The sequence below is a fragment of the Watersipora subatra genome, chromosome 5, assembly GCF_963576615.1.
Source record: "Watersipora subatra chromosome 5, tzWatSuba1.1, whole genome shotgun sequence".
NCBI lineage: Eukaryota > Metazoa > Bryozoa > Gymnolaemata > Cheilostomatida > Watersiporidae > Watersipora > Watersipora subatra.
Genome location: NC_088712.1, coordinates 54,753,819 through 54,778,368, shown reverse-complemented (window position 1 = coordinate 54,778,368; position 24,550 = coordinate 54,753,819). Strand labels below are relative to the sequence as shown.

Sequence of the window (24,550 nt, the reverse complement as noted above, 5' to 3'; positions counted from 1 at the left end):
TGGTAGAGCGACACCTTATAAGGCGACAGGAAAGTAAGACCTATAGGTGCGCACGAGTAGGCGCTAGCTATGGCCGTTTCCATGGCACAAAGATGGCACATCACACGGGTGTTCCATTTTCAAACAGCAACATTGAATCACAATACAATGAGAGTGATGCAGCTGTTTCCATGATGGCATTGCAGTTTTATATGGAGGTGTGTCTATATGGAGGTGTGTCTATATGTGTCACTACGCCATCGCCATATGGAAACTTAGTATAAGTCACATATAAGTATTGTGCTCTCACGTGGATTTGGCAGAAGATCATCGTGTTTAATAATTATATGCCATAATAAGCATGGAAATCTTAGGAATCCATGTTAATGACATGCAATAACCAACTAGGATTTTCAATGACATATCTATGGTTGATGATATGTCTATGGTTTATAATTTGAAGACAGCAATAGTGCAATTGGAAGTCAGGCATGGCTAACCTATAACAGCTAACTGCATGACATGACTAGCCAGTTGTTGCAGGATCGATTAGCACAAGTTCAGAACTGCCGCATTCGAATCACAGTAGAGCAAGATCTCCTGTCATGTCAATCATACAGTTTCCTTACATGGAACTCTGACTCATTTAGACTTTGGACTAGTTAAATTCATAGAGGAGCTACCTAATCATAACAATTTAGAATCATTATATCGGTGGTCCCATGGTAATTGAACGCTGTCAGAAATGAGAACTTTGCAATATTAGATAGCCTACCAACAGCGATAGTTCAACCAGCTTTATGCATGCACTGGAAAGCTACACGACTTATCCACCGACCCTGATGGCTCCAGAAGAACGTAACTAGCATCTATTTACATAATGCTATTCTCTTTAGATCTTGCATCAATCATTTTCAAGCTATGTCGATAACATCTGACAGATTTTTGCGCCGAACGAGTTAAAGCGTTGCCATGGAGACATGCTTAGACACAGTTAATGAGTAAAAACATAATCAACTCTCTTGGAGATTCCGGCGACTGATTTTCAGAAAAGATTTTTGTTGCTAGGCAACAATGAAACATTTCCTGCGTAAAATGTGACAGGAAGTTGGGGCAAAGTCAATGAGTATTTACAAAACACGATGATCATATATTCACCTGGTTGAAAGAGAATGACCGTGTTCAGAAGTGCAATCTCTCTCTCTGTAAGTTTGAGGTTAGAAAGCGCCCTTAGCACCTCCAGAGTAGCTTTGAGCAAGATTCTCGACTCCTCATCTAAACATAGTAATAACAGACAGGGTTAGGCAGGTAGTGAGACAACTGGAACAATATATTCTTGTGCTTTTCGTATATTTTGGAGTTGTGAGCACGTTGAGTTACCGGGCGATAAGTGCTTCAATGGGGAATCGCATGATGCGGATTAATGTCGGAGCTTTATTAAAAAAGGCAAGAACTGTTATAACATAGGTCAATAATTAGCGCCGCAGTCGTATCACGTGTAGCAGCATTCGGAACATTAGAGCATTTGTAACGGCTCAAATCGAAATAAAAAGCGACTTTTGTCTGAACAATGGAATAGCCTGCATGGCATTTTTAGCACATTCAAATTTGCTGTTTTTATCATTTGTAAGCATGAAACATTTGATAAAGATTTTCGAGTAGCACAACTCGCTTGAATTGCGAATGTTTGCATCTTGCTGATCATACAGTGCTTCATACAGACGTAGTGAATATTGATGATAATCATCCATGCATGATCTTACATTAGAATCCAACCCACAACATTCCAGAGCCATAACAGTGGGTGTGTAAATGTATGCATTATGAGGTATGCTGAAGGTGAAAATTATTTGACGCTGGTCACCTGCAGCACCTGCGCTTTCCTGCTAATCACAGGACGCAAGCAAACTTGATAGCTGTCATCAGAATCATAATAGGAGTTTGCACTACTGGTAATGAGGTATAACTAGAGTGCCACCATCCGCTGCACCTGCGGGGTATGCATTGGCCATCTACTACATGGTTAGACAGTCTCCTTTTGTAACCTTGCTACTAAGATTAATCAAAATTTATTTTTACAAATTGTCATGCACTCCCTGAGCCATCTTTCAGTAGCTTCTAAAAAGTAAAATATACTTGCCTGTAGGCGGATTTGTTTTTCAAGGACAGATCTGCAACTAGTGCACCAAAGGCGATCAGTACCTGCACGAATGTACCCCTGAAATGTACTGCAAGCAAAAGACCCTTATTATGGAAATAAAGCCTACAACACCTTGTGTGAGGAGGAGAGGTGCAAACATAATGCCGGAGGTTATAATACAAAAAGTTAAAAATAAAACCCCTAGAACAGCCTACCTATATTTGAGAGTGAGTCGATATCCATATCCTCTGTGTCAGGAAACCGAAATCCTAGCACACTGCTGGTCCACAGTAGATGCATTACAACCATTTCGTATCCAGCTACAGATGAAATTCAGACGCATGCATTACGTTACCAATTTATAGCAGGCTACAGGCTATAACAGGTTGCCACTGCCAACTATGAACAAATATTTAGTATAAAATTTAAAATGTTTTTTAAAAACATTGTTCAATTGATCAAAGGTAAATGTATTGTTCATAGGTTTTCTTCATTCCCAGTGCTTCCATGATTTGAACAGGTTCGGAGTTGCTTCCACCCTGAAAGCATTCGACGTCATTTCGCTTCGCTAAATCTTTACGTCGGTATTCGCAGTGAAACAAACCAGTCTACTTTAACAAGTTGAACTTTGAGGGATACATCGTGAATCTTGGAAATATTCATATACTATCTCCGACTCGTTGAAATGGTAGGGTACAAATTTGTTTGCAAGGGGCAACTCCGAAGTCATTCCAAGCATGGAAATGCGTGATTCTCTCCAGGGGAATATACACATCTGGCAGCGATGAGTCAGCTCAGAACATCAATAATGCATTAGCTAGGTCTACAAACGCGTCCTATGAGAAGCCTCCTATGAGAACTAGAGTACGCCGGCCCTGCTATGAATAACCTTGTCAAGAGGTGCGTCTAAGCTGTGGCAAGGCAATTAGAGGGTTGAGTTATGGGGTGGTCAGGGGGCTCACTTATGACTGAACATCTCAATTTATAGCCATGCAATGATGTTGAGTGGCCATTACTAGCCCAACACATTACAGCTATAGTAATCTTAAATGATGGCAACTGCTTGGGAGAGAGTGCAAAATACTTGCACTCAAAATCGCTTTATGATAAAAATCGTCATTCCTAGCAACCAAACTGTAGTTGATCTACATGGCAGAACTAATAGCCGCGCCTGCAATTTAACTGCAGACGTGAAAAGGTCTTATACATTTTGATATTGTTATAGATTAAGTAGCCGTGAATAAAAAACAGATTCAAAGGTTAAAAATAACATTTGGCGACACATCAACCTTGTTATTATATCCACATTTCCACATATATTCATAAGAGATCGCTTGGTAAAATATCCAAATGCACAATTACTCTACTACACCGATGGGTGGTCAATTAGCGCAGATAGTAGTATGCCTGCTGCTATGCAGAGAATTATGAGTTCAAATCCCGTATGGTACGATTTTTTTCCAACCTCTGGCCATGGCTTCGGACTGACAGACAGACGGCTCTTATAGCAAAGATTTTTTAAGATTGTCTTTGAAAGACTGAAGGACTGGATCAGCCCACTTGACTAATACTTTCAATATTCTAACACGAATGATTAACTCTTTCCCTACTGCACTGAATTCGCTATTCTGAACAAATTAATTCGAAAGGATTTTTGAAAAATCGATATACGGCTAGTATTTATGCAATATCTCTGGAATTAATGCAGATATTGTTTCACTGTAAAATGCATCTTATTCAGAACAAAATTCTCTACAAGATAATTATAAAATGTTTAGTGAATCCCACTCTCGCAAAATTTCTCACACTTATTTTGCATCGAACGAATGCGGTAAACTTATTGCAATGACGAGAGCGATCTGGTTTTACAGTTTTGAAAAATAATTAGAAATGGAATTGCTTAGCAAAAAGATTTTCGATTGGTTGCACATGATTGGCAACAAGGTTGTTTCGTTGGAGACAGTATTTGATTAGTCTAGCTAATTTGTAGGCTTAGTAATGAAACGAAAAGTGAAACCCTATTGATACGCCAATTCATCGGCTCTGGTCTGTACTTCTATTACGGCGATTGCCGATACATCGGCTTACAGTAGCGAAAAATTAAAATGGCAGCATCAAAAGGTTTTCTTCATTTACAAAGTCTTTCCAAGGTAATCCCACTTTTTTATCCTTTAAGAGAATTTTGTAGAAAAATCTTACCTCCTTTTAATACCATAATCTGATCATCCTGACTGAGACTGTCAAAACCGGGTGTGAGCTTCGCGAACTCTATGATCTGTTGTATGGTGCTCGTCATTTTAGCGGCGACTTTCTCCCAAAAATTGGCCTGTGTTAGCCCTCGCAGCTCTTCTCGGGATGTCATCATGTCGAGGAGCTCATCGCTATAAAAAGCCTTTCTCTGCGCTTGCAGCATCAGGTTAGCTAGTGAATCTACAAAGAGAAAGGTAACTCAGTGTTTCATAGAGAGAAGATAACACTTGAAAAAGAAAGTATTAAATGTTTTTTTAAACATTTAAACCACCAACAAGCTGAAAAGTCTTAGAGTAGTAGAGCTAATTTTGTATATATATTATTTTACATTGAACTGGGGTTTATAGGTAACCTTTTATGTAGAATCACTAAATTCCAGGTCATTGCATGGGTGCATTTGCGCAGGCACTGATAAAATTTGATGCACTAGTGGGAGATTTGACCTTGAACAAATCTGCCCAGACATTGCCAGAATATCTTACTTTTCAGAAGTCTACCAACTCATTGAAAGTGTAATATTGTTAAAAACGATCAAACGCATAAAATGTAGGTCCTTATCCGCTATGGCAATGAATTAGTTTTATTTAATAGAATAACTGAGAAAATAAGCTACCAGTTTCAGCATGGTCGTTTCATACGCAACCTATAAATGCTGTTACGTCATTGGTCAGCTGCAATCCTTTGTAAACATCACCAAATGAGAGGTCGAAACCTTAGTTGGTTTACGAACAATGACTAAAAATTCCTGTAGATTTCAGCCAATTGCATGAAAACTGATGCTTCAAATGGTGCTGATGCTTCAACAACTGATGAAAACTGATGCTTCAACAACATTGTGTTAGCAGATTGTTTCACCGTAACAATATGTTAACACATTATGCCGGTAACAAGGCCCAAGAGGTCCTTCATGGCTAGACAGTCCTGTCAGTTCCATCTTCATTTTGTTTACAGCAAGATTAGCGAAGCTCAACTCTTTAAGTAGAATTTTATAGGCTTCTAGCAGCTACTATTGTCACCTTCAGGCCGTGGCGTTTGAACTAGAGGTACTAGTAGCTGAGAATTCGCATAGCGACTTACCACAGTTGTCTTCTCTCATCACCTGTACCGTGATGTCTAGCAGCTGCTCATCAAATTCTATGTGGTTAATACTTGTTGCATCTCTAAAAATAAGGAGAAGTCAATGAGTCAAAACCCACTTCTTCCTTTCAACTAAACATAATGAAACCATTCAGCAACATCGTGTCACTTGCTTATCGGTGCCACTACCGTCATAAAAATATTTAACTTCAATAACTGCGTAGTTGCAGTAAAGAATTGTAACAGCGACTGAGTTTCATTGACTTGAATCTTGAAACATCCTGGCAGTCAGATCATCTCAAACATTAAAATTAATTGCCAATAATAGAAAAATAACAAAAAATTTCTGATATTTGTTTAAGTTCATCTTTAAGCATTGTATGAAGACTGTAATGATAACTCCTCAACGTAGTAGCAAAAATTGATTTCGGGACGCACCAAGAATAGTCAGTAGGTAGAAAATACAACACAAATAAATTGACAGGTTTTTTGCAAAATGGTGTATCTTCCAATATCAAATATCTCTCATGACAAATCAACACTAGGTAAACACGCTTATAATCAATTAAACCAACTTCAATAAAAGCTGGTCTATTCAAAAGATGCAGCTCTGGCTATTGTGTGCAGAAAATGGGAAGTGTGTTTGAGTTTGGAGAGATAACCTGCTCACATCTGTCAAGCTTGCCGCATGGCTAGATAATGCCGAAGCTATGTCAGATGTCAAAACATAGTTGGTAAGACCAAATTATCCCATAACAAAAAAACTTGCGAAAAAGCAGCTATATTATGAAAAGCAATGACCTAGACGCATAAACGCTAAAGCCATATTTCTTTCTACGCCTCATCACACAACGCAGATTTAAATGAGAGGTCATTTGGATCTATCAGCCGGTCTTTTTTTCTTAAAAAAGGCAATCAAGCATCTCGTTTTACGATTAGAATGTCGTCACACCTGATATTAAATTCGAAGTAGCGTGTAATCTAGTCAGAATTTCATAACTTCCATAAAATATGGGAAATCCGTGGTACTAAATAAGTGGAAACCACATTTTATATTGCATATCATTCAGCTTTCACTGTGATTAAAAATAGAGCTTTCGCCATTTTTCCATTGAGCTACTGAGTATTGACAATCTATTACATCAGCAGATGAGGTTCACTCTATAGTGTCTAATTTAACGCTGTTTATAAATCTCAAAACCTGTGATGCATTGGCCGACTCTCGTGAAGTAAAGTCACAAAATGGCATCGCGCTAGAGTATGTCTATTTACAAATTAATAATAGTTTTCCTTCTAGCAAACAAAACTGCAGTCTACAACGACAGTGTCCTTGAAATATGGATGTCATAATTGAGACTACATCGTGGTGTCTGTCACATTGCTGTCAGAACGTTATAGAAAAACCACTTGATTTTGTATTGCTTTCGCAGTAAAATGTCTGGTAATCAGAAAGATTGCATCGACTAGGAGAGAGATATATTACGAGGAACATATGGCTCGTTGAATAGGAGGTATGATTAACAAACGGCTGGCTTGAGGTCGAGAGGATGAATCATAGAATTATCTCTTGAGCAAGCCTTAGGAGTAATTAAACTGGACTAATTAAACAATCGATATGATGATTCTGTCTTCTATTTCTGTCTCAGTGTGTGCCTACGGCCAGCAATGCATTCTAGTCTCAATTCTAGCGTTACGCAATTACAGCATTATTGCAGAGATGATAGAATGGCAATGTTTTGATTCAACCACTAGAATTTCAGGAATCGCAATTCTAGGCTTCCAAGGGCTTCTTCTGAACTGATTCCATACAATCGACTGGCAAAACATTGAAAATTGTAATAGTTGAAAGCAATGTAGTCATATGGATGCATGTTGTATCGATTCACAAAACGATCAAACAGCAAAATATGTCGTGAAGATTACTTTTCTTTCGCGTTTGATACTTTTGAGTTTAAAATGAAATTAACTAGTTCTTCATTGGCAGTTTTAACACATTATATTATACAAAAGTATATGTAACATTATTTTGTTGCATACCAACACAATTCTCAAATTATCAACTTCTAATAAACAAAAAAGTACTATTGAATTTATTTAATGTTCAAAGACTTTGTTTGAAAATGACTGAATACACTGCTGCTGGTAACAGGAGTATACTGCTGCCAGTAACAGAAATACACCGCTGCCAGTAATAGAAGTACACTGCTGCTAGTAACGGAAGTACACTGCTGCTAGTAACGGAAGTACACTGCTGCCAGTAACAGAAGTACACTACTGCCAGTAACAGAAGTACACTGCTGCCAGTAACAGAAGTACACTGCTGCTGGTAACTAAAGTACACAAAATAACAAAAGAGCTGACAAATAAATGCAAATTCGACATTTATATCTTTTATTTGAATATCAAGTTTACATTTTTTTAAACGGGAGTCGGCAGCGGACAACTCTAGAGCTGAAAAAAAGAGTCAGCGTTCAAGGGATAGAAACGAGCAATGACTGATCAATAAAAGCTGACACTAAGATTCGACATGTGTGACAGGAATTCCCACCAGCGCAGCTGATATCATATGTAATTATGAAATCAGCTCAATTCCAGCTGCTGCCGACCATATTAGGTCAGGCTAGAATCCTCACAAGACCCTCCTAAACGCGAAGCTGTCAAAGCAAATTTGTGATAAAGTGGCTAGTGCTCGGCCTAAGGAGCGCAAGGGTGGAGCATGATATGGAAGGATTGAGCAATAGTTCAAAGCAGCCATCAAATCGGCGCATTTCATCATCCTCATCACCGCTGACTCCGGTGAATGATTGCCAGACAATACGACCATTAGCTGCCTGTTATGACTATCTATCAAGTCTGCTCGTGAATCATACATTCAAATATGCAATACGGAATGCTGCTGATTTCAATAGGTTCCACCCGGTTTAGCTGCAGATCGCCACTGCCTCACGGCATTGACTGAGCAAATGGCACTTTATGTCGCAAATACACTCTTTACCAAAACTCAACCAAACTGTCTTTCAAATTCATAGCCTTCCCTAGAAAACCGCTGCTGTTCTCTCAAACAATTGATGAGCAGTCAGCAGTCTCCAACTACTGGCGGAGAGAGGATTGGTATAATTGACTGCTGTCTTACATCGGTGTTTCCATATGTTGCATTTACACAAGGCAATTAGTATTTTCAATAGCTTATATCCAATTTAAACAGTATGTCATGAGCAGTAACATGCAATAGAGATGTACCTGAGCCAATTGACCAATCACGTACAGCAATGACTTCTATCATTCCTGCATTTCAGATTTTCGGAATCTGCATTGCGTGTATATTATGCTCAAATAAATTTTGATGGATAAAGCAGAGCATGAATATTAATCAATCAAAATAAATTGTTGTCTTCTGCAAAAATTTGAATTCAAAAATCATGTCATTCATGGCAAGCATGAATGTGTCTGTTGCAAAACCAGGCCATCATCGACAGTATGACAGTAATACGATGCCAAACCAGTAATTGGTAGATTGGAATTGTAGAACAAGTTGAATATTCTATGATAATAATAATACCCTTGGGACCTCAAGTGTGCTGTAAGTATGATTAGTAACCTTACAAGCTAAGAATAGGTAGCCAACCAGCTATCATCACGAGTGTCAAGAGATCATAGCAAGCATTTTCGTTATTTCAAAAGGGTCGAAATTGGACCCATTGAATAGATTTAGTTCTTACACTTCGTTAATGCTCATTTCAGAATCGGATCCAGAATCGCTGCTGATACTTCGCACCTTCTTGTGATATTTGACCTCGTCTTGAACCATCTCCCGCTGCCTCTTTGACATGCGCCCAAACTTTACAGCTGCAACAAAGATACAACGGTAATTACTAAATTCACCAATAAAAACTACCAGATGTGGTTAAGCTAAGGAAGAGGTGATCTTTGAAGTGGCTTGGCTTTCACCAGCGGCAGGAGATAATGGCCATTGTCAAGAGGTACTGTTAATTAGATTAATGATCTTTTGGATTTAGAATGTCAAACAATAACAGAAATATCGTATCGAAAAGCAAAGGGTTTAAAATGAAAATTTGTTGATACAAAAGTTTCCAGGCACTATGCTGGTGTAAATCTGGAACACATCTGATCTAATAGAGAAATGGTAATGGTAGAAATGCGGTTGATCTGGGAAGACTTACAAACAAACATGAGGACCGCAAAGCCTTTTCCAGTGAAGCATTGCTAACATTCCCAGCAAATCTGTGGCTTCCATTTATGTAATTTTTTATTCTGAGGATGACACGTTGAAAGCTTGCCAGCTTACTGCATACATCCCTTTCAGTAGAACTCGGCTTACTAGGAGGCAAGTAGAAGCTTGTCAAATCTCACATTACCATGACAAACATGTCAAAGTGTCCGAGTTGAATGTGATATTAAGAAAGGATGGAAATGGCTCACGATTTAAATCAAATTTCACCATCAATTTTGCATCAACCAACTTTTTCTGATGATTTGTTAAAAGAATAATATAGCAAGGGTGTCATAACACTTGACCATGACAGCTGAAGAGCCAATAAAAAGGTCACATTTGAAAATTAAATAAATTTTGTGTCAAGTACTCTGCATGACCCGGTAACAGGAACACATTGGTTGCATGTGTTGCTAACCGTTATTTGCATGTGTTGAAAACAACCCGTTCAAACCAAGTTGAAAAATCCTGATAGAACCTGAGAGCTCTGCGTGTCAAAGATCTAACAGAAACCAATAAACAATCAGCAGCCAATAGGTTATGTAATAATTGATATGATTAGGTGAGTCAGTGGCATGCAGTCTGCAGCAGACAGGATGAATAAGACCCAGCAGCAAATCATACAGACAGTCGGTGGACTCTATTGAGATAGCAGCCAATGCGAGTAATACCCCCTCTTAGCTGACCATTAGCTAGGAGTACTTAATGAAGGTCAGATTATTCCATATTTATACAGATATGGTTAATCTCCGGCTCTCTCCATCACTAATCACTATCCACTGGCCATATGCCAGAGTTCAACAATCATAAACTAGCCTCCCATAATGCAATCAGCTAAGACAGCTCTTGGAAATCTTCCCTTCACAAATGGTCATTGTAAAGGCCTGAGACGGGAATGAATCCCACAGGAAGCGGATTGTAGCAAGTCGAAAAGAGAGAGAGTGAGAGAGCATTAGTTGCAGGCTATTAGGCAAAGAATAAACATATTTGCCCCATTATCTACTCAAAATGAGCAACGTGAATGTTGCACACTGGGTGTCTTGCCATTCACTAGCCATTTCACAACCACTATTCACACCCGGATGATTTTTAATTCAGACCAGGGTGTGCATGCATAATCTTACAGGCTGGTTAATTGAATGGAATGCTACAGCCTTCTGTTATTTGATCTACAGCTGTCTAAAGATGATTTGGATAGTAGCCAAGAAGCCTGAAAATCGCCAATGAAATACCCGCCACCGACTTGAACGTACCTTTTAAAACCATGGCACAGTGTAACCCGGTTCAATGAGGATTAGAATTTATATCAAAGAACAAAATCAACAGACCCAAATAATCCCTGTAACTAATGGATACGGGTGTAGCCAATAGATTGGTCATTCCCTCTTCCTGAAATGCTACTTGAAGCCCGAGCCATCCTAATTTAGAGTCTATCACCGTAAGCCTTCAACATTGAAAGCTGATGGCTGATATTGAGCAGTGGTCTAGGCATCTGTAGCCTGCTGGGTCTTATCATTTATATAAACGCTGACTAAATATACTCGACCCCTGAAGTGGCAGCAGTGGGAGCAGACTCAAACTTTTCAGCTAGTAAACTTGGTTGTTTTGTCTACCGACAGTAGTATAAGGAACTGGCCAGTGCAAATTTAGACACCTAAAAACCATCCTATAGTCAATAGCAAGTTACTTGCATTGTACAAGACCGACTAAACTCGTGATGTTACGGTTAACACGGAATGAAAATGGGTTGAATTTAGACTTGTGGAAGCCATGTCAGGCCTATGCAATGACAAAGTCTACATTGTGTGGTATGATGTCAGAGAAAGGAGCTGAGAGCAATAGCATAACAAGTCCTTTCATACAATTCATGCTGCCCCATACATGTGTTGTCCATCTGAAATGGTGACCTGAATGATAGCTATGTTAGGTTTTCTCACCGTCACTCGTTCTAAACAGACTGTTGATCAAAGTTACCTTTTGTATGTCAACAAGCGATCTTAATGTTTGGCAGAAAGGAAGATCCTTAGGCTGAAAATTCCTTCAAAAGCTGCAGCAAGTACCACGCCATTATCATACCAACTGTACTGCTGACAGATGGGTTTGAGGTTTGTGCGTGTAAATATTCACATTCTCTACATGCTATTGGTCAACATCGGAATGAGTCAAAGCTTGGTTATGCAGGTACTCAAAACTGATTGACGGGACACCCACATATTTGGGCGTAGACATGCCCTTTAACCTCTGTACCTCAGCAATTTCTGTGATATGTAGCGCCGGGTGTAACTCTAGACCACGGAAAGTTCAGGCTGCCAATAACAATATTTCAGATGTACTGATGCCAAATGTGGCAGTGGCATGTTACGTACGCAGTCTCGCTATTGTTTTCGTCGCTGTCTAATTTAATTGTTCTGACAGTTGCTGGCAGGTTGCCTCTCCAGAGTGTCAAAGTCTCACCTGGTTCTAGGCAAGATAGCCGGAAATGCAAACACCACCACAAAAATTCAAAGATAGCATAAGCTGAATAGCAAAGGTGGGTGGATAGTGATATCCTTAGGAAGAATCTTTGTCAAATTAGGAAACGTTATTGGGAATTCCCAGGACCGGCTGCAGCCCCAGGTGTCAACTTTGCCGATGGGAAGATATTTTTCCTTCTATTTACACCAGATAGTATATTATATGGCCACCAATGGCCTCGGTATTGTCCAATAAAGCAAGGAATTCACTTATAAACAATTTCTGTTTATATCGGCTATAATTGCAACCTTATCGCAGTTTAACTGATGGAAAGCAGCCGGCTGTATACATGGATTGGAATGCTATCAAAATGCCAAACCTAGTAAAACTACGTGACATTGGCCACAACCATGATCCCATATCTACCCATCTCAAAACTGTCTTCTGCTGAAAACACAAACAGGACTTCACCACAAACAGTGATGATACTAAAATATGGCTTGCTGGAGGTGGAGTAAAAAAAGATAGAAATGGATACAGCGCGTTTGAATGAGAAGAGAATTTGGAAAGAGGGTAGTTGGGTTATAAGAGCAAAATGGAGAAATCTGACAAAAAATGAGCAAAAACGAGAAAAAAATAAAAGAGGAACAATGATAGTGAATGAGTAGGTAGATATTTTTGAACAGCTCCCATTTGGAATATTTAAAGTTAAAACGAAAGATTCAAGATTTTCCCTTTTTTAATGTTAAAAATCCAATGCGGCATTCGAAAGCCCATGGATAAGCAAAAAAACTGATGATGGCTGCTCTCTCTCCCTGGTTATTTTGAGTATTAGCATTATATGCAGCCGTGTTCATGGTGGTTTACGTGAACACATGGTTGTTCAGCTGGTTTACGAAAGGCTGACTTATCAACCCCTGATCTTGCATCTAAAGACAGCAAATGCAGGCAGTAAAACTATTACTTCATTTTATTAATTTGTACAAAAAACTGAAATACGAAGCTGGGGCACGAGTTGCTACGGATATGACAGTATAGCCTACTCTATTAACAGAGTATCCATGCAAGTGGACTCAATATATTATCTGCTCTTTTAATTTGTAATTTATAGTGCAAGATTATATATTGCTTGAATAGTGAGAGTGACTTAGTTTTGGAATGAGTTAATATTATCATTTATATTATTTTAATGGAAAATCAATGTAGAATTCAAACTAATCAATTTTGGTAGAAGAAACTTTTGATAGAAAACTGAGATCGGACTGTGCAGATAAATAGGCCATAAAGCGGAAAAGGAATGAAGGCAAGGATGCAAGAAGCAAAAACAGACATGAAGAAACGCTTAAACGGACAAGGTCTACGAAGAAACATGTATATTAAGCAAAAAGGTACGAAAAAAGGTAAAAAAAGCAAAAAAGGTATACAGAAAAACAGGTGTCTTTATTGAAATGGTGTCTGATGAAACGGGCGCACAAAGCAAAAGGTGTATGAAGATCTGGGTGGACAAAGAAGAGGCAACTGCTGTCTGCGGAATCTAATTGACTCTCTAATGAGAAGGGAATTAATGACTATTTAGTGTCTGCTCACATTAAGAGGCTAACGAGATTAATTCAACTGCTTGTCGGGATTGACTGCTAGGCAGCTGCTGCCTTCTGACTCTTCATACATAACAGCATGTAGAACACAGACATTACCACGCAATGCTAATCCATTACCAAAAGTGTCCGGATCTCACTCTGTGTATTTGACTATCTTATTTGATGGTGAGATGGACATGTAGTAGTGAACGGAGAGACAGCGTGTAGTAGTGAACGGAGAGACAGCGTGTAGTAGTGAACGGAGAGACAGCGTGTAGTAGTGAACGGGGAGACAGCGTGTAGTAGTGAACGGAGAGACATCGTGTAGTAGTGAACGGGGAGACAGCGTGTAGTAGTGAACGGAGAGACAGCGAGACAGCGTGTAGTAGTGAACGGAGAGACAGCGTGTAGTAGTGCACAGAGAGACATCGTGTAGTAGTGAACGGAGAGACAGCGTGTAGTAGTGAACGGAGAGACATCGTGTAGTAGTGAACGGGGAGACAGCGTGTAGTAGTGAACGGAGAGACAGCGTGTAGTAGTGAACGGAGAGACAGCGTGTAGTAGTGAACGGAGAGACAGCGTGTAGTAGTGAACGGAGAGACAGCGTCTACTAGTGAACGGAGAGACAGCGTCTACTAGTGAACGAAGAAACAGCATCTAGTAGTGAACAGAGAGAGCTAGCAAGGTGTGAGAACAGACAGTAGATATGAATAATTAACAAGACAGGGTTACTGTCTGGCTGTAAGAGACCAAATATTGGTTTAGAAGTGTGAGAAGATATGCGCCAACTCATCCCTTACCTTCTTTACTCATGCCCAAGGCGATACATTTCTGCAGCCGACAGAACTGGCAGCGATTGCGAGATATTCTGTCGATCATACATCGACCTTCCTTCTGGCACAAATAGTTAGATGCATTGCTCTGGCTTCGTCTGAAGAAACCCTTGAAACGAAAAAGAAAGGAATGCAAGTACTTGTGTGAATGAGTGAAGGAATGCAGCCACAATGACAGTATTAGAGGTGTCCTACGCTTGACCTCCCCGCACTTTCCTCCCACACTGTGAATCATATATAAATGTACACAATGTTGTCGGATCGGCGGCGCATGAAACATTATGAATTGATAGTCCCCAGATCCTTGTCATAGATTAGCACTCTCAAAACTGGTTTGAAATATCAAATTTGATAGGAGTGAAATGATCTATGAAGAACATGCCGCCCATAACAAATTAAATGAAAAGAGATCCTCACAACAAAAGCGGATGCGCAGCAAATTCTTCTGATAAACACGCAAGAGAACAAACACTGGCATAAACCGCTTATCAAAAATACCATCAAACATCCAATAATTTACTTGAAATTATGAATGAAATGAGAATGAGACATACCTTACACCCCTCGCAGGTTATGACACCGTAGTGGACACCAGACGACTTATCACTACATACTTTGCATGGTATCACTTCGATCTCAGCTGTAATGAGAAAACTTCAAATGAACATAGCTAGGTGAATTTTCCTCTATCCATCAGGTTTGTTTTCGTGTCAGGACCAAAATTAGTTTTCAAGTATCCTAATGTTTATTAAAGGCTACCGGCAATGTTCCACAGATGTTTGTCATGCACGACCAATTGATGTGTAATAAATGCGCATTTGGTGGGTGGGGATTTCGTATGACTAGTGCAGGCAGGTGTGTGCAAGTGCTGTAAATCAAAGTAGCGAGAGAGGAAATCAATAGGAGTGCGTGTGCAGCTAACACACAGACAGATAGGGACTATCAAGGGTTGTAGGAATGCAGAAAAGAATGCGATGGCGGCCAGCCTCGATTAATGCACCCGGTGCAGAGCTAATCAAATGCAATCAATACTGGATATTACACCGCTGAGCATTTTAGAGTGGCAGGAAATGGACATTAATGATGAAGGAAGCCAAGCAAGCTGTAGCACTTCTAACAATGCTCTGTAATTGACCACACAAGTCACTCCATTGATAACTGCATGCATTTGATCGGCAGCATCTTCAGAGAAAACATGCCTGGCTGCCAGTGAACAAGCATCGATGAAATACCTGCAACTTACAATTTTTAAAAACTCTGAATCATCCGACAAATCTCAAATCAAAATCAATGAAAACTAGCTGGCGCGGAATGAGCTGTCTCAAGAGGGTTAGTTCACAAGTATAGATTTTAAGTGGAGCAGAAGCTGCCAGACAACCCACACCCAGATTGCCAGGCATCTTTTCACATAAAACATCTCAAGCTTGAACATTTCCCAGTTCATCAGTTTAACATGAAATCTACTATTCAATCTCAGTAGTTAGATTTGTAGGTATGTTGGCAATGAGCCAGCAGATTTTGGTGATAAATCATGGAAGCAGTGGCAAGACTTAGAACCACTGCGTGGGAGAGGGATGAGTCAGAGAATTAAGTACTGCATCTCTGCTGGGATGCAAATGAAAAAGAACAGATGTTAGATGTATGTAGTTAGTCATTACAAGCATACTAGTGATGCCTCCAAGGCCAAAGTTATAGCCAAATGAATCATGAAGAGTTGAACCAATATAACCTAATTCTACAGATACACTTGTGAACAATGTATGCAAAACAGATTACCAGAAATTAGCATAAAACAATGCATGCCATCTAAATGCAAGTCAAATCTCTGCTTAATAGTTGTCAAATGCTATACCAAACATTATTAGCAAGTTAATCATGAAAACATCGTAATTTATTATATCAGCAACAAACTAGAAGTGCGAATTTTTTAACTTGGAACTCGGTATGCTATGACAGCAAGAAATTACAGTAATTAGATGAACGGATTAAAAATTTTACTCGATAATCATAGCTTTAGAATGTTTCACTGGAATACTAAGTCACACACATATATTACCATAGCTTGTTTAGTTCAAAGCAATAGGCCTCGTCTGTATATATCGTTCTTTATTATCAAATGCAAGTACGCCAACAAACAATGTAGTAGATTCAACTAGTGTTGGAACATTATAGCGCACTACCTAACAGAATTATGCTTGCCTTTTATTCCCTTGGTGTGCGATGATCCGGGTTTCATGTCGCTCCAAATAGTAACAACCTTGCTATAAAACGCGAATCAGCAAAAGCTCTAACAGTTATTCCCAAGAAGTTTTACTCCTACTAACCGTTCTACCGCTCAGTTGTATTATAATATCTCAACGGTCTGCGTTGATAGTGCGTAAACCGAAGGGAAACTCCTTGAATTAGTTGCGGCGAAAACATTTATCATTTATTGGCTTATTTAAAGAGGTAGGCGGGACTAACGACAAAACATTCTCAACGAGTTAGATATTATACTACTCAGTTAATGAAGTCAAATGTAAAGCGACTCGCCTCAAAGTAGCTCTATTGAAATCCTCTGCGCTTTGGCAATGTTCGAATCGAAGTAGTATTTTTTGGTCATAGCTATCGTAGACTAAAGACTGCAGCGCCTCATCGTTAATGCGATGATAAATAATCGCGATGATGTCTGCCACGAGTTCCTCAGCAAAAACTAGTAATGGTGGTTACTCTAGCGGTGATTATGAATCTCAACTTACTTTAGAAGAAGAACAAAAAGAACGAGACCATTTTCAAAAAGTCATCGATGCATTCCGTTACTACAGGCATGTGCCAGTCGCGTACAGAGTTTTGCATAATAATTCATATTACTAAAATAATTAAATTAGATGCCGAATATTGAACATTATATTATTGCAGTTGATTATTTGCGATTTACGGATAAGATAATTTTTAAAATAAGAAATTTTATTAAGGGACAATGCCGTTTTGTGTAACAAAATTGCATGTTCCAGGAGTTGAATAGTTGCCGCAATATCGACATTCTTGCTTTGACTTTGCGATTGTGATATGTCGGCAAGGTTTAAATTGTTTAACTCGGTTTGGTTTGTTTTAGAATTCACTCGATGAAAAGAATTGCGACTGCTGAAAAGCAGTTTAATGAGATACCTACGCGCCAACAGCGTTTGGTTCCTAGTTTTGGGGATACTTCTCTAAGGTTGCAGCAAGCTGTGGAGCAAAACTATGCAGTAGTTAAAAAAATCATTCAATCAACTGACATGCTATTTGAAAATCGTTCATTTCCACTGGATGCAGTAAGTTTTCTACTCCATATATAATAAATATTTCCATGTTAAAGTAGGTCATCCTATTGTACATGTTCAAGAACAGACAACTACCAATAAACATTAATAGCAGTTTTGCACACTGCTTGTGGTCGCTTATATAATACTGACAGTTAGCAAAGACAAGCATATTTTTATGCTTCGGGATTACACCTTTGCCAAGTTCAATTGTTAAGGGCACATTTGTTGATTTTTATTAACAATTTGTAGGCATCAGGCAACAATGTCACAATTGTAGAATAATCTTTTTACTCATTCCTCACAAAATTTGTATAGTTTTACCGTGCATGACGCCTTTTATGGTACCTTATATTTTTACACTAGTTATTTATAAGAGTCGTTTGAGGTTTTATTATTCATTGATAACGTCTCGGTATTTTTTGTCTCCCAATAGGTAGGCCTATGGGTATATTTTATACAAAATGCTTAGTAAATTTATCTTTTTTCAAAAGTCAATCTTTTGAACTCGATGTATTTGCTAAAAGATTGATCTTCATACATCGGGGAATTTCAGAGCACGGTAAATGAAGTGCCTGATAACAAGCCAAAGGAGTTTGATATGGATAAGGTGAGGACAACTCTCAAACAGCTTGCCAGAGACTGGAGTGACGCCGGGGCTGTAGAAAGGGAATGCTGCTATGCCCCCGTGATTCGAGAGCTTCTGAATATATACCCAAAAGAATGGTGAGTAATCGAATGTGTAACCATTAAGTAAGAAACGATGTTTTAGTGCTGGTTAAGCATTTTAAATAGAGTTACAGTTATTGTCAACTTAACCTGGTTTGTTTGCTGCAAACCTTGCTAGATAAAAATGTCCAAAAGTACTCATAGAGTGAGCTGACATCTGGTTCTGCTGACTGGGTGCACGATTAGCTTTTTGCTACCTATAGAAAAAAGGGCTGCTCTTTAGCTCTGAAGGCAGTTTTGTTAGCAACCGTGTGTCATTTTTATCGTAAGCACAAGCAGGAATTTCCATTAGTTAAAAAAATATTAAAATCACGGCGCCACATTATTAGATTAGAAAACAAGCTAAGGTATATTGACTTGTAGTGGCTAACATTCACAAGCACAATAATTCTATGGCTTTCATTTGACTCACTGAGAATTCTTATTGGTTCCTGAACCATATAAGATTTGTTGCTCCACAGGGATTTGGCTAGTTGGCACAGTCATCACGAACCTTATAAATGTGTCATATTTTATCTAGTAGCGAGTTTACCTGCGCTGAGGTAGTCAGACAATGTTTTATACTGCAAATGTTAGAGTAAGTTATCAAATAGTGTCCAAGCTAACCCAAATATTTTTTGCTGAAAAATTCACTTAGCATGCTTTCCGTCTGCAACACTCAATTATTTTGATTACATCGCAATACTATGCCACAAAATTTCATGTAAACCACGCTATATTTATACATTGGAGTTGTCTTCTTACCACTACTTGGCAGGAGTTGTCATTTCATGTTTTTTCTTGAAAGACTCAGGCATTTGGACCGATACGTATTTGAGAATGATTTATCTACCTAATCAAACAACGCCAGGGAGCTCAATGCTGAATCTCTATTACACTCGTCTATCAATGGCATCTCTAAATATTTGAAATGCTTGTGTTTGATTGAAGGTATTGTCCATCTTGTGTGTAGGCCTATTCATGATAATCATCAATATTGGTCATTGGCTGGTGTAATTTATATTTACATCCGTTTCAACATTCTTTGCTTACACTCACCCGATTAGTTCAACTTCCTGGCGGAGTGTACTGTTTTAAAGCACAGTTTACATGACTGTCATCAATAAGCCCAATGCTGTCAACCAATAGTTAGAATCAACCAATAGCATTGCTAGCCACTATTTACTCGCCCAGATGTCTTCAAATCAAAGCTTTAAACTCAGCATTGCCTTATTGCGCTCTACTAATCTGTTGTCTAACCCGCTGCGCTCTTTCAATTTGTTCAAAATAATTATGCATCAGTTGATCTGAAAATATAAGCTATGGCTGCTGATAAGGAAGATGCTCACATCTCTGGAACATGTACTTGTAATATTGTCGCTCTGCAATCGTAGTTACTAAAAGCAGTGACAGATCGAATTAGGGCGACTTCAAAACTACTGCAGCGGTTGTAGGCAAGGGGGCCGCTCTGCACTGTGATAGTAATGATAGAGAGTTGATATCCTAAAATAAGTTATCAAGTAATGCATGTTTGCATTTGGCCTTGATATATGAGCGTTTTATTCGCAATCTTAAGCTTTTGAGCAGCCTAATCACTCGGGTTTTCATTTGCCTCGTCATTTTTCTACTCGGGCAGTATGCCGCTGTAGTAAAGTACAGCGGTGAACTAACTTGTACACAAGCATAAGTTGGACGAAAAATCTACAATCGAAAGTATTAAAGGCATTTTGATTGTCTTTGTATTTCTCCGTTTCCATCGTTGCTTCCAAAATTAGATCTCGGTACCCAAGTAGTTGAAGGAGTCGTAGGCCTTTGTCATTGTACAGTTTCGTATCATGACTATTAGCGGAAACCAAAAGCTATCTGGTGTGGGTAGCTTTTTTGTAAATGTTGAGTTATGTCAAACTTTTCAAACTGCCAATTGGCAACCATAGAACGAAAACTAATGGAGCGCTACAGATTTATCTCTTGAAAAAGGTTATACAACTTCAGCAATAGGTTACACAACTATAGCAATAGCGAAGAACAAAACTCACGACTAATTGAGCTCTATGAATTGCTCTCGCACAATTATGTCTGTCACAAAGAATTAGAGGTCTTCGTTACCAGTGGCGTCAATGTACTGAAGGTGCGTTTATATCAGCACGATTTATTGGAGTTGCTTCCACGTTGTCACAGTCTGTTTTTTGTCAAGCGGAAGATGATTGTAAAGCGGCATTGTCCAAATTTTCAACACAAGATGGGTAAATAGATGCATACTATGCTTACCTATTTCAGACAGCGTCACTGATGGAGCTCAACATGGAATTGACCAATCGTATCACGCCATTGCACCAAAAATATAAGCATAATATTGCTACTATTTGTTCTACCAAAGGATCAGTTGAAAATAGCATTAAAACCAATAGATACCAATCATATATATGACTTGTGGCAATGGAGTGACTCTCTTTTGTGTTTACGGTGATAAGCGGTTTACATGGTGTGAATATCGATGTATTTCATTGGCTATAAACTAAGAAAGTTACTCAATTAGTATAGTCAGAGTTGAGTTGGTTTGGTGCAAGGTGCAAGACGAGAAGCCATTCCAACTACCTTAGCGGAAATGTGACTCCGATAATCACATTGGTGTAAACACCTAATGCTTTGCAAAAGTTAATAGCTAACGAACCAAGCTTCATAAAGTATCCACTTCTCGAGATAAACATGTACTCCGTATCACATTTTTTATGACTTGATGAGTCACTTGGTGTCACTCGCTTAGACCTGCCAGTCTTGAACGCTAGGGATGAGGCGGTGTCAATGAGTGTCGTATTCTAGTTGCTATACGCTAACAGGGATTGCCTAAACATCATTCAATTGGAATGGCTAATTGGAGTTGAAATTCAGATTCTCAGCTGTTTTCTGCTTAGATACATCGCTATGGCTAATGTATTGGTTAATTGCTCTCAGAGAGTAATTTAACATGGAGATTCGGCTGTCACTGGCTGATAAATAGACCAAATGTTGACTGCAAAAGAATGTTTCAGAGAAAGAAAAATAAGATGCATTAATAATGGCTGTTTACTTGCTATTAATAGGACTATGTTCATGACATTCTATACTTTAGACAAGCTCTAATGGCTGCGTATTAAATTGTTTTTCAACATACTGAAATTGTATTCTAACACCTGACAGTTGAACAAAAGAGTTCTACGTTCGTAAAAATGTAATTTCTTTTAAAAGGAAACATAATGTGAGTTCTCAAATGATACCATAAAGACTAATTTATTTAATCTGTCGATCATATTCTTGTTTTCGAAGCATTTATGAAAGTCGTGGATAAATCAGTACTTGACTCATTTTGTCTAGCCCAAGTTGGCTTACATAATAATGCTGGCTTTTCCAGTTTTTCAGCGCAAATACAATGAAAATTTACTGCGATGAATCAATTTTCTCCTTGCAAAAGTGAGAGGTAATATGGCGCTGGTTACTCACTTGCGTGCGCTGGAAATAGTTTCTTGCTCGTTCCTTTCCGTGGATGTACTCTTCGAGTCAGAAAGTGTTCGATGCCTCCATCTTCGGGCTGTTCTCCTTCGTCTAATCCTGGTATGCAGTGTGTCATTGTGTCATCTATTTCTTTTTTTATTATGGTTTCCAAAGATGAACTCGGTGATACAACGATGGTCCTCTTTGACCTTTTCTGTTTTCTTCTTTGGTATTTCATCCTTACAAATCGATGGGGTCTCAAGTAGATCGGCTGGACCGTCTACAAAGTATAGGTTAGTATTCATAAATGCAAATAAGCATAATAACACAAGCAGTACGACACAAGATAATAAGGGCAACTTCACAACATTCTCTCTGAATACCTTCTGATAGCTTTGTTAACGCATTTAGGTCATGGTTTGGGTCGCCAATATATCACAAACAACTTCCTATTTCTATCCGCAAAAGGCAATCAAGAATTTTTTATACCTAGTTAAGCTTTTTGATTACTTCGGTATTGTGAGTCGCCAGATCTTAAGTTTGGTTGTGGCTACATTAGAAAGAAAACTTTGTCTTACAGTAATATTTCATCAATGTTTCTTGAACTTGCACTGATTCTCGTCCAAATGAACAGTCTAATGGTGTATACCTTTCTCTACTCTCTATGCTCTAACACCTTGAAGACCGCACGTAACGTGAGGCGTGGAAAGATGAACAAGCACAATCTGATACCATTGTCCTATGACTAACACTCTCATACTGGCGAGAGATCTGTGTCCTAGCTATCAATAAGCAAATATGCTCGTGTATGCGGAATGACTCACATATCAATAACATAATAGCTGAAAAGTATAACTATATTGATCGCTGTTCAATGTATTGTATTGGTCATTAATCAAATATAGTGGAAATGCTCAGTCACATGTAATATATTCATCATCGTGTTATTTTGAGAGAAGAAAATAATGTCACGAGTATGTCTAACATTTATAACGCATTGCTTACTGATTCAGCATGCGCCGATTGATGCGAAAAACCCTTCGATTGTTCAGTGACTACCAACTATTGCAGTTCTTGGCAAATATCGGTTTTGTTGTTTGAAAGGGCTTTTTGACTAGCTGTCAATAGCCAGATTGTTTCTGATCGTTTATTATACAAGAGATTTGCAAAGAGTATGGAATAGAGATCTATAGGTGGAACAGTCATCTTTTTCATACCCATGTCTTATGTTTAGCAGCACGTTAAGTAACGATAGTCCTCAATACTGATTTGGAATATCTAACAGCTGAAATCTCTGTTTGCCAACGTGATATTAATAATAATAAATCAGGAACTGTCAAAGAAAGATGTTGTTATTTATAACTTTATCTGTGGCAGTTTCGATGCTACCCATTGCTTATTCATCATAAAAATGAAAGTTTTGACATGTTGCATATCTAATGCAGTAAGATGTTACGCCACAAGTGTCTTACATAGAAGCTTTCGGTTTGGTGTCTTTATTCCCTTCCTGAGGGCTCCTTTGTCTCATCTGTTCGTAATCCATTTTGAATCCATCTAGTCCACTGAGTTCACTAATGACTACCTTGATGCCTTCCATATAGGCTATAGTAGTTGCCAATTTTTGATTATGGCTTCACATGACTTGCTGTGCATTCGCTTGAAAGATTCCCAAAGTACTATGACAACCATATCAATTGTTATCATACTGAGTGCAGCGTTTATGGTATCTTGGGGTAGAAGAAACTTAGCCAGAAAAGGTAGCTAGAAACTTCTATCAAGAACAGAATGTGTTTGAATTCGAGTATAAACTTTACTTGTCGCATTTGCAAACCTTGATTAGTTATACTATTTCACACTTTACTACTCTCTATTAAACACTCTTACACGTTCCACGCAAAAATTTCTTTTTTCAAGCTGTTTTGAATATGCAACTGTCTTATTGCAGTGATGGCGTGTCTTTCTGTTTTTTGGTCAACAAAAATGTCTCGCCTGTCTTACACACTGGTGGTTGATGATGACTAGTCAAGAGTGTGGTATCTTTATGGTTGTATCAATCTCATCAGATGTCTTGCCTGTCATTCCTAAACATTCTCGATGGCATCTTAAATTTATCAACCTTATTCAGATTTCCATAATGATTAAGTGCATCCAGCCATCAATTGTTCAATCCAGGTGCCACTCTAGTCTACCAACCACTTGTGGCCATCTGGCTTAACCCAGGTCTGAGAAGTTTTGTCGTTTCAGGAAAATTATTTAGTTGGAGCCTTCGTCACGACAGAACAAAGTTGCTGACAGATATGTGTAGAAGTTTGGTATGCATAAGCTAATGCCAAAATGCAGGACATAGTCCGAGGTTACAGTTTTGTTTCAAATATTACTAAAATGGATCTGTGTCATTTTGGCTGAGTCTATTTCATGACTTACCTGTAAGTGTCCGTAAGTATCTTGTTGTAGAGGTCGTATATTCCGAACTATTGCAGCGAGTTATTCTCTCACACGAGACTCTCCGTGTTATCGTACCTTTCACTTAAGCGCTAATGCACCATCGATTT

At 38.7% G+C, this 24,550-nt stretch overlaps 2 protein-coding genes across 3 annotated transcripts in view; one reads left to right on the top strand and one right to left on the bottom strand.

Annotated features, from left to right (window-relative positions):
• LOC137396215 (probable nuclear hormone receptor HR3) overlaps window positions 1-24,550 on the bottom strand; it is a 25,483-nt gene extending 933 nt beyond the window's left edge. The window contains exons 1-9 of one of the 2 annotated variants that reach the window (XM_068082396.1): window positions 24,423-24,550; window positions 22,008-22,278; window positions 15,096-15,181; window positions 14,509-14,650; window positions 9,166-9,292; window positions 5,447-5,529; window positions 4,319-4,549; window positions 2,335-2,439; window positions 1,138-1,254 (exon numbers count right to left, since the gene is read on the bottom strand). In XM_068082396.1, coding sequence (XP_067938497.1) covers window positions 1,138-1,254; window positions 2,335-2,439; window positions 4,319-4,549; window positions 5,447-5,529; window positions 9,166-9,292; window positions 14,509-14,650; window positions 15,096-15,181; window positions 22,008-22,236 — 1,120 coding nt within the window. In that variant the 5' untranslated portion in view covers window positions 22,237-22,278; window positions 24,423-24,550. Of the gene's footprint in view, window positions 1-1,137; window positions 1,255-2,334; window positions 2,440-4,318; window positions 4,550-5,446; window positions 5,530-9,165; window positions 9,293-14,508; window positions 14,651-15,095; window positions 15,182-16,740; window positions 16,904-22,007; window positions 22,279-24,422 lie in introns of those variants that run through there. The other variant, XM_068082397.1, reaches the window with a different exon arrangement.
• Window positions 17,168-24,550, top strand: part of LOC137396216 (carnosine N-methyltransferase-like) — a 44,013-nt gene continuing 36,630 nt past the window's right edge. The window contains exons 1-3 of the mRNA XM_068082398.1: window positions 17,168-17,345; window positions 17,636-17,834; window positions 18,379-18,548. Of these exons, the coding sequence (XP_067938499.1) occupies window positions 17,203-17,345; window positions 17,636-17,834; window positions 18,379-18,548 (512 nt within the window). The 5' untranslated portion in view covers window positions 17,168-17,202. The remainder of the gene's footprint in view (window positions 17,346-17,635; window positions 17,835-18,378; window positions 18,549-24,550) is intronic.